The 11,108-nt window shown below is 36.3% G+C and overlaps 1 protein-coding gene across 1 annotated transcript; it reads right to left on the bottom strand.

Moving 5' to 3' along the window:
• Window positions 1-7,567: 7,567 nt before the first annotated feature.
• hoxc10a (homeobox C10a) lies at window positions 7,568-10,621 on the bottom strand (the record flags this gene model as incomplete). The annotated part of the gene is made up of 2 exons (XM_079478789.1): window positions 9,800-10,621; window positions 7,568-7,842 (listed from the first exon to the last, which is right to left on the bottom strand). Exons 1-2 carry the CDS (start codon window positions 10,506-10,508, stop codon window positions 7,568-7,570), a joined length of 984 nt encoding a protein of 327 aa, XP_079334915.1. The 5' UTR covers window positions 10,509-10,621.
• Between the last annotated feature and the right edge of the window lie 487 nt (window positions 10,622-11,108).

The following is an 11,108-nucleotide window of genomic DNA, read 5'->3' on the forward strand; positions in this document are numbered from 1 at the left end:
TATCTGACCGTAGAACAATCAAGACAGGTAATTATTTCAGAAAGCTTCTGCGACTCGGATTGGACGTCTCTGGAACACGTGATTGCATTTACCCTCTGAAAAACTGCACAGCAGATCAATGCGCGAGTGTCCCCTTGGAACAGCAATGCACTTCGAGCTTGCAGTAGGTTGCTCAATTCTAATGTTGTCTTTTATATAAAGCCTATATACGGGAATATGAATGCGTTTAAATGTATAATGCTCCATCTGGTTAATGTGAATGGGTTATTTGTAGGCTTGTTGAACAGCGCCGTGTGTTTACCGTTTTAAAAAGGGCACTATTTCTTGGTGTAATCAATCTTTGTCGTGTGTATGCTACTGTGCTGTGGCTATCCTTGTGCACATCTCACCCTGAACCATGTTGATTATTAAAAACAATTAGGCACAATAGAATATGTTTGAATATTATTTCTCATTTTTACTCTTAATTCTCTATAATTGGAATGGACTCGATGGAATAAATGTTACAAATATATGGCTCTTATGGTGCCGGGAGGGTTGACTACGCACCGGTGTCCTATTTTCCACTAGTTTCAAATAAATACAATTGGGGTATCCCTCATAAAATTGAGTTTTACAAATCAGGGCGATGGGACCAGTAAGACGCCGGAAAACGCACCACACTGCGACTATATTCGTCAAGTGGTCGTGCATGCTTTTATGTCCTTCAATAAATTTTTACGAGGACCATTTGATTGTTCATAAACGTGTCGTTAATAAAACTGCAGTTGAGTTCCTAGCATAACATAAAACCAACACTACGCTTGTGAAAGGGGTCTCTCAAATCTCTGTCGAATACACTAGGAGAAAGGAGCGACTGTTTACAAACTCTAATAGCGGTTCATATTATCTTTAAGATAAGAATTTAAAATTTGTGTATTTTAATATTTCTCCCAGTCACTGCGACGTCTTTTAAAAACAAAGCTGCACTACGTCTAAAAGGTTTCCGTAACGTATTTATACATCTGCCTTTTAACGTATGTATTTCTTTTAACGTTTGTCCAGTTCTATCACATCTTAGATTTTAGTTTATGCAAGTAGTTCAGAATTGTAAAAAGCTAAATTTATATTTTGGCTGCGTTCGCTTTTAAAATATTTGTGAATATAAAGGTTTTCTATTAATTTAGTAATGTTAATTTCGAATTGCCCCGTTTAAACACGAACGCATAATTTATTATATGAAACAAATGATCTAATGTCTAGACGGTATACCGGTTTGACTTGTAGAAAATGACACTTTTCTATCAGTTATCCCAAAAGGCATTTCGAGATTTGTAAATGTGCGGGTTTTGGTTTGCAATCATTGTCAGTGTTAGGCCCAGTATGAATTCGGCCACATGAGGTCAGGCTTTTTTTCCCCCTTTGTTTTTTTGTTGCAACAATGGTCATTGCCAAAATGCGGTTAAACCTAACTGAGTTGCCTGGGCTTTAGTTTAAACAGTTCATATTACTGTTGCATTGCAAATAGCTTTTAATACCTATTACTCAAACAGCACTTTTTAGCCTACATCAATTATGAAAGCAGTTTACAGAGACCCGCCCATCATGCGACCCTTTTCGAAATAATTTATTGAAGTAAAAATAATTCTTGATTTAGCAAAACAACGAAAAGCAACAGAAAAACAAACGAAAGAAAGTCAAATATGTTGTACTATACAACAGTTGGTATGTACCGATTTAATGGACAGCTTATTGCTTTTTACCCAAATAGGCTACTCCCTTACGATTGACTGCGGAACTAATATAGTCTGTGCAGAAATCAAAGTGAAACCCAATGCCAGAGCATGGATTATGTAATCCCTTATATGTGCAAATTTTTATTTTACTGTGGGATTCAATCAAATTGTTAAATTCGAAAAGTGATGTATCCAGGCTAGAATATAAATCCACTTGTTTATCTAAAACGTTTAACTACCTAAAACAATGGTAACTGTATCAATGCATATTAAATATTAAAGTTTGACGCAGTACAATAGCCTTTAGCTGTTTTTTCAGAGGGCGTGGTACTTGTGCCACATGCAGTCACTTCGATCGTCACTGTTGTTCACTTTTGAAATATTCTGTCAATGTTACTAATGTAACGACCAACCTTATAACATATGTTTTGTTATTGGACATTATAACATTGTTATGTTTCAATAAAGAAAAAAGTCCAAATGAAACTGGTTATTTCTATTTATTTGAATGTCATTGAGATTTCGAATGCGAATTAGAACTACTAATTTCCTGCTTTATAAATTCTTTCTGTCATCTTAAGCGAATCATACATGAATACATTTAATTTGGTGTCTAACAGCAATATTCGTTTGTTGTTACAATATTCATTGGAAAATCGCTGTTAAATTGAGTAATTGGATTTCGTTTACTGCACCTGTTATCAACTGAAGATATGTTTTTATTTCAAATCAGTTTATTTTAAGGCTATTTGTTGACTTATGTTGATTTAATCGACAAAAAATGGAAATAAATTGTTTTATAGAGTCTTTCATAGCTTTATTGAAAAAGGTCTTGTAATTTAACGGGGCACTAGCTCCCAGTAGGCCCTGGTCTAAATGTACAAATTGGTGGAATAGGTCAGCGTTTGTTGGTGTGGCTCCTACGATGAGCGGGTGAGGTTGAAAATTAAATCTCGTAGTTGACATGGCATCCACATATTTACTGTAGTAATAATCATTAAGGAAAATGTTTTTCACTCATGAAACCACTAATGCATTGCCAAGACTGTGATTATAGTAAATAAAAGAGCTTCCCCACATTTCTCTTGTATTAGCATAATTTCGGAAAGGAATTTTAGGCTGGCATTGAGAAACCCATTGGAGTACTCTAACAAGAACACAGTGTCCTCCCTAATGCACTTTGTTGCTTCTAACACTTTGTAAATATTTCAATAAATATATGTATGTAATACTATTCATACACACACACACACTTCTATACTATATTTAAAAACGACACTATTGACGGTTGCTTTAGTGTACTACTAATATTGTTATATTAGACAACACAGTAACAGAGCTAAAAAAAAATCAGATGCGTGGACCTCAGGATGTTTGGAACCGACTAAAGAAATACTTCTGAGTTCCTATATACTTCACTTACCAATGCGACCAAAAAGCCTTGCTGGCTAACACGACAACATGGTGGAAACTTCCTTCAGCAGATATGTATTTCAAAGATCGCCCTAAAGATTTACATATGTTTCATGTGTGCAATAATGTTTTAAAATCATTTGTTTCTCTTCGTGCGTTTGTATGTAACTGAAAGCAGAAAAACCCTTTGTGTATCATGTTCAGCATTAAAGCCAAGGTCCTTAATAACAACATTATTATACTTTAAGATTGCAAGTTTAAAAATTCTAGCATCTAAAAATGAAATGCATTTCACATTGAGTAAAAGGAATCGTCATATTATTGCCATAAAATATAAATGTTTAATTCACTATTGTTTAAAATACAAAATAAATAAAAATAATTACGCCACAATATTCAAAACAGACTATCTGCAAAATACAAATAAACTTTTACCATTGCGATATTGTAATTCTTCATTTACAAAAAAAGCGCCAGAAAGAGACCGAAAGAAAATAGACATAATAACATATTGTTTGTGGTCATAAACGACACAGTACACAGACGACCAACACGTAGATCAAATATATTTTTTGGGTCCGTGAAATATAATAATTGTATATAATGCTGTTATTCGTATAGAATACCTTACTGATGGACAAAACCATATTGACTTGTGTGGCTCACAATGCGTTGACGCAGCTTTGGATGATAAAACAAGTGTATCTGCAACCTCAATTGGATCCAGAGAAACACATTCAACTTGACACAATCAAATAACAGAAGATGTAATGTAACTGAACACAGAATCAAAAACAGCGCAATGTATGCAATGTAAACAAATATTGCGGGATCTCTTTCCAAGTGTCGTATTTGTCCTTTGCGTCTGTTCAGTGAAAAACCAAAACAACAATCCAGTAACGAAGCAATGAAATGAAAAGACATATAAAACATTAAAAAGCAGGTATCGAATTATTCTCAGTCATGGAAACTCTCAGTAAACAGCAATTATATTCTATGTTGAGTTCTTGTCAAATATATGGACATTAGCATATAAATTTATTTCCCAACACATAAAAATCCTTTTGCCACAGTCTGCTGTTCTGCAATCAATGCATGCGTCATACTTTTGGAAGTAATACTGCACTATGCTGAAACCAAACGATGAACTTCACTACTGCGTTTTCAACGTGCATAAATTGAACAGGAATTATTTTTATTATCTTCATCCTTAGGCTATTTGAAGATATTGCGGCAATATCTGCATGCTAGGCGGCAATGTCCTGTGGGGCTATTACGCGTGCTGTAAACTCTTTGTTGGTGACGCATTCCAGAGGAGAACCCCATTCACTCAACTGAATGAAAATGACTTTGGATTCCAGACTGTCTCCTCCCGTCGCAAAACAGCTGAAGGGAGGGGACAGGGTTAAGGAAACATGCAGATAGGGTGAAACCTACTCTCTCACAAGAAAGACAAGCTGATTAGGCCCTTTGCAACAAACAACTATTTATTAAACATTATCTTAATTAAAACAGCTTAATTAAGGACATCTAGTTGATTTAAAACGTGTAAGGCCTGTGTTACTGTATAAAGGTCATTGCGCAAAACTGAGATTTTTCCAGAAATAACTTTAATTTCCGCACTGTATAAACACCCCAAAGCTTACTATTTTTTTTAAATAATTTAGAAATTAATGTGATAATTAGACGTGTCTACTTATGCTGGATATTTACAAGAGTTACAAGACCAAGACTATTCTTTAAGTACAAGAACTGTCCGTCCTTTTGCATGAGCATGGCAAACCAAATCGTTTTATTTCACTGTTAATTTTACATTGTGAAGCATATAAATAAATAAAATACAAAGCAACAATGTACAACGATGCAATGTGAAGAAATAGCCAGGTAGCCTAAAATAGCAGGTTTTGCTATACATCTTTATATTTTTGGTGTGCGCAAACAACAGGTCAACCATGGTCATGCTTAGAAACAGCATCTGCTAGTTTCTTGTTGCTACGGGCTACCAGTACTGCTACTACGGTTTTAATTACAGTTAATATGATTAAGTGGTAATTTACAGGACATTTTGCAAATTGACGGAGGTCCCATGTTCAATGGTGTGTGACTGACCACAGGCCGTGAAATGTGCGTTCAAACATAAGTTACTTCTTGCAATATTGTATTTACGGGAGTACGTTGTTGAAACCAGCCATTGTCGCAATTGTCGCAAAAAGTAATTATATTTTGTACCAGATCACCACGGTAGACTGCAGAATATACGTGGTTTCACATGTATGTATAAAAATACTTTAAATCTGCCATCCGGGTTTATGTCCATTATATCTCCTGCCAATCAATCCATCAAATATTATTCTCTTTCAGTTTCTCCTGATGTCATTTAAAAATGTATTTCAAATGTTTAAAGTGGATAAAACACGAATGGTCGTAGACTGAAATGAATGAGCTATATTAAGGGACGTACTAAGTTTGTCCCATGGTGTTTACAGTCCTTTTTCCCCCTCCGAGAGTCTAAATTCGGTTTTACAGCCTGACACATAAAGGCGAGCAAAGGAGAAAAGAGCCCACTGTGGCTATAATCGTTCAGTTCATTTACAATGCCATTTGCGAAAACTTCATTGCACAGGGTGTAATTTAACGACAATTGTCGCCCTTGATGAAGACGAACTGACGTAATCAAGGCAGTTTCTTGTTGTCGAGCCAGGAAGCCAATCCCAACAACATGAAACTACCTAAACCACGCACCAGCTGCGCGTAACGGCGTTATCCTCAGGAGAAGACCAACAACAAATCTTCACATAAGTAAGTCATTTTATTCCATTCCTCAAACATCCATTTAATGTTAAGCTTGTCTGTGACGGTCCGATAGGCCTGGCAGGCCATTGCTTTATTTGTTTTAGGAAATAACACCAAGCTGGACACATATTGACATAAACAGCAATGATATTTATAGCATAAACGTCTCTTAATTTCAAACCTTTTAGTGAGAGCCAGACCGACAAATCACTAGCATCCAAATAATCCAGAAATAAGAGCATGCCTGTCTGAAATGTTTTTACAAAGAGTCCAAAACACGCGCACGAAGGCAATCAAAAATGTAAAGAAAATTCCAATAAAATATAGAAATTGTCCGTGAAAGAAATGACAAATAATAAATCAACGAATTACACATGAAGTAAGTCGACCTCCACAACTTTAACTTGCACTTGGAAAACGGGGCACATTATACACAACAGCACTTCCTTATCAGTCACTGCAAGAAGTATCGAGAGCAAAGTCCCCATCTCAAAAAGCAACTATCGCTCAAATGAAAGCTCTTATCAATGTCAGAAACTTAAACGCGAAAATCATCAAGAAAAATCTTCCTCGAGCTCAGTCGAAGAACAAATAGGAAACATTTGATCTTACCTTGAGTTTTCTGTAGGCTACATGATGCGATTATCGTAGCTCATATGATCCACTCATTCATTCACGGTTGCCGTAGCTCCTATCATTCATCCGTGTTCAGTCCATCGTATCATAGATTTCCATTACTCCATAATAAAGGATTCCTGGTTCCAAAACAGCCAGGCAGACCGCATAGCGCGTCAGTGAGGCCAGCACATTGCAGTCTCCAGTATGTGAATTAGCCCTCCTCCACTCACCTTTTAATGCATCTTTACTGCAGCAGCACATTATATTTGCAGATCATAAAATCCACCCCCAGCGCTTTCCAGGACCGTCATGACATTACAATTTTATGACCTTGACTTACTGTGGTCACCTGGATAATATTTAAATCAACGTTATGGGTCTCCCACTCATATTCGAAGTGCTTTGCACTTTCTACCTCTCCTCTCTGTTCTCACCAAAAATTATCTGTCAAGAAGAATACAGGAGAAATATGCAAGGGGAAGGACATACAAGGACATTTGATTTTCCCACCCCGTTTATTTAACACCCTCTCCTATTAAACATTAAATTGACATTTACACTTAAAGAACAAAGCATGCAAAATACAGAGCACGCCTTGTAAAGGACAAGCGCACTGACAGCACACAGGCTAATCTAAGACATCTAGTAGACATCTCGTTTCCAGAATTTTAGGTTGGGAGTATAATGTAAATCCGCCGAGAAAATTTCCACCAGATTTCGGCCCCTTTAACAAATGCCATATTTACAATATTATATGAGTGGTTTCCACAGTTATAAATCAGGCTGAAGTGTTAACTAACTAATTTTAATTGTTAAATATTTTATAATGCTTGCAAATAGGCTCCAGTCCCTTTACAATTAAAGTCATGAACCAATGTTTTACCCCAGGGCCCCGATTTGCTATTTTAGATGTGAGTCTGAATGAAAGAGAATAAATGAGAAAAATATGGGGAAAAGAAAACGGGTCTGGACGTAGGGAGACAAAAACAGTATTTGCTAATTTCTTCTTTTGTCTGTTTGTTTAGCCCTCAGTTGAAGCTATAGCCAGTTAGCTCCCGGACGCGACTTTCTCTGTTGAGTTTCTTTAGCTTCATCCTTCTGTTTTGGAACCAGATCTTGACCTGTCTGTCTGTGAGGTTGATACTCTTGCTGATCTCCAGACGGCGCTCTCGAGTCAAGTACATGTTGAACAAGAACTCCTTCTCCAGCTCAAGTGTCTGATGCTTTGTGTAAGGACATCTCTTTTTTCGTCCACTTTTCGCTTTTAGCCAGTTTCCCGGTGGTTTTTCCAATGTAGCCTCATCTGCAGAAGCAAAACAAAAACACATATTACGGCAATGTAAGTGCACGTTAAATTAGCATCTGTTGGGACCAATGTAGACTGTGTTATTTATTATTTTACAAAATATACACAGCTACGTTTTGTTTAGCAGTATAAATAGGCTAAACTTGCATAAAACGTACATGTATTTGTATAAGCCAAATAATTAATATTAGGCCACCCTTTTCTAACGGATAGATTTAATTGCTTTGTACTAAAATGATGCAGTATGTCCGTTTTCACAATTTTGTAATGTATATATTTGTTTATTAATATCTGAAGGATCTATATTGCCTTTGAATATTTTACTGTATAATTTGTTGTTATGTGGCTTCGGTTGCAAGTCATCAGCCTGCGATTTTTGTACATTTGTTAAATAAAAATGTAATAATGCTCATGTTCCTTTTCGATTTTTCACAAAATAAATGAATGAGCCTAAAAAGTCATTTGGAGATCAGTTTGAGCTTCATTTGGATTGTTTTCATATATGTTATAATTTCAGTTTTGCGAAAATGCCAGATTAGGATTTGACATGTTAGGTAATCAACAAATATAATAATAACAATAACATCCTTCAGATGGGGACATTACATTTTATAGACAGAATTTAACAACTCGTTAGAGCGATAGATCCTTTTCCAGAATCATAATTTACGTTTATATATGGAAAGTTTGTTTCCAAAACGAGATAAATGCGTTTTCAAAAATCATGTTTTTATGATGTTATCATGTTTTTATTGTGTTAGTTAGCTGTATTTTTGAGTTAGTATGGCTTAAATCAAAACAAACCAACTGCTGTTTGATTTATATTTATTGGAATGCAAAATAATAAAACATGATTTTAGAAAATATTTAAAATGTATTTATCTCTATTTGGAACAATGCTCTTCATATTTTATCATTTTTTAAGACTTGGACATCGATTTATTAACATTAATAATTAATAACGTTTTACTGCTGCAGCTGATTGACATTTGATGGAATGACAACAAAACATGAGATTTTAATTACATAAGCGCAATTACAGTGCAAACATTTAAAAAATGTTTTTATGCTTTTTATGTATGTACTTCAGTCTCAAAATATTCAAAAACGCAAATTGTCGCATCGTTAAATATGTACCCTACATGTTAATCCCAGTATAAATATTAATAAATTCCTAAATTAATTTTAGTCAAAGCCTCACAAAATAAATAGTTTAAATAATTAATTATTTACTTAATACATTTACACACCTTGACATATTCTTTTGGACTTATTACACTTATTTGTTTTGGGATTTTGTGTATATATATATATATATATGTGTGTGTGTGTGTCTGTGTGTGTGTGTACATATATATAGGCCTATATATATATTATATATATATATAATGTCGGTGGGCGTAGGAATATCGCCTACATGGATATAAATAATTATTTAAACACGCAAATGCATTTTACGCACGACTGCTATCCAAATCAACTTATTAAATAAAATAATGTGTGGGCTACATTTTCTAAAGTGCACGTACATATGAATTTATTGTGGGTCAAATTGTACCTCTATGGGCCACCAACTGGATTGAAATTAAAACCTTATTCATTTAAATAAGGTTTGTGTGTATTATTTGTTTTGCTTCTATGTACTTGGATGTAAGACCGCACTCAACTGTATCCAGTTTTTATTTTTATAAATCAATGGCAGAGACATTACATTTTTTCAATACCATTGCTATTTAGATGAAAATGTACACATGTAAGTCAACTACAGTCATGATGTACGCAGGGCCTGGCCAGTCGTAGCAACAAGCGTAAAAGTGAATTGTCAGTTCACATGTTGTATATGCAAGACTAAGCGATATGTGTGTATGTGTATTTGTGGGAGAGACGGAAAGAGAAACGAAAGAAATGGAATGAGCTTTATCACCTTTCAATTCACCCTCGGAATCGTCGCTACAACTGTCTGTTTTTGAGACACTGTCCTCTTTTCTAGACTGTCTGTGATCCACGTCGTTCTCCTGCGTATTTCCTCCCTTGTCTTCTGGTTTCTGCCTCGATTTGTTGGCTTTGACACACGAATCTGCTGCCGGTGTCTCTACAGGCGTTGTTATTCTGGGTATTGGATTAAAATCCGAGCCGAAGTCATCTCCATGGTGGCCCCTTACATTGGTGTACACCTGGCTCCGTCGAAAATAATCGGGGGTGGAGACGGCGCTTTGATTCGGGTGGCTGCTATTGTCTCCCAGACGGATGTAGGTGGATTTCTCAGCGGACTCCTTGGGGCTATCGTTATCAGTCTGGTAAAGACAAGGGAGCGCTTCCTCCTTAACATTATTGGATGGGTATGAGCACGGGTGCAAAGGCTGGGCAACAGGTTGCGAGCCCCTGTAAGTTTTAGAGCCTGCGGTCCATGTGTCCCGCTGCGACAGGTAATGCGAATGCTGATAACTGCTCAGATGCATCCCGCTCGGCTGCAGCTCATCCCGCTTGGATAGAGGGGTACCAACAATTCCAAAACTACCCATCATGGAGAACCCATATTCTGCAGACGGTTGCATATACATTCCGGCGTTCGCGGAATAGCCCTCACCTCTGTATGGAGACGTTCCTCCCACCAGCGAGTCCATCAGGAATGTGTTGGCTGCCACGTTGTTCGGACATGACATTTTGTTACTGAGCTTGTTTTTCTTTTGATTTCTAACAGTCTCCTTTATGCCGAAGAGGATAAGGACAGTAGGACGCTGACATCTTTTGGGGGGGCGAAAAATATCAGCAACATAATTATGGATTCAAGGCGGTTTGTCATGTGATTTTCAGACCAATGGGGTTTTGAAAGTGGCCTTGATGCGCCAGACCGTCTTGACGTCATTGGGGTCAAGTTGTTGAAGTAGAGGAGCTCAGCGTGGAGCAATGGCGCCATCTAGCCGATTTTTACGGTCAAAGAAACCAATGCAGAACAAAGAACAACCATTCCCAGATACAGTTACGTGGCTAATGCGGCTGCAAAACAAAAGAGAAAATGAGGCAAGTATATTAAACATTTCATGAAATGAAAAGAAAATCCTAAACTTCGTGAACATTACAATAAAGAATGAACAATGGTTACTTGTAGATGTAAAAAAATAGAAATTGAATATTAAGACACGTTGACACGTCATACGTTCTTTTTATTTATAATTTTTTGTTGTTCTCTTTTGTAAATTTCATTTGATAAATTATTGCAAAATGCACCATAATTATAGAGTAATGCCTTTTGACACATTGGG

The sequence above is a fragment of the Barbatula barbatula genome (genome assembly GCF_947034865.1).
Source record: "Barbatula barbatula genome assembly, chromosome: 17".
Taxonomy (NCBI): Eukaryota; Metazoa; Chordata; class Actinopteri; order Cypriniformes; family Nemacheilidae; genus Barbatula; species Barbatula barbatula.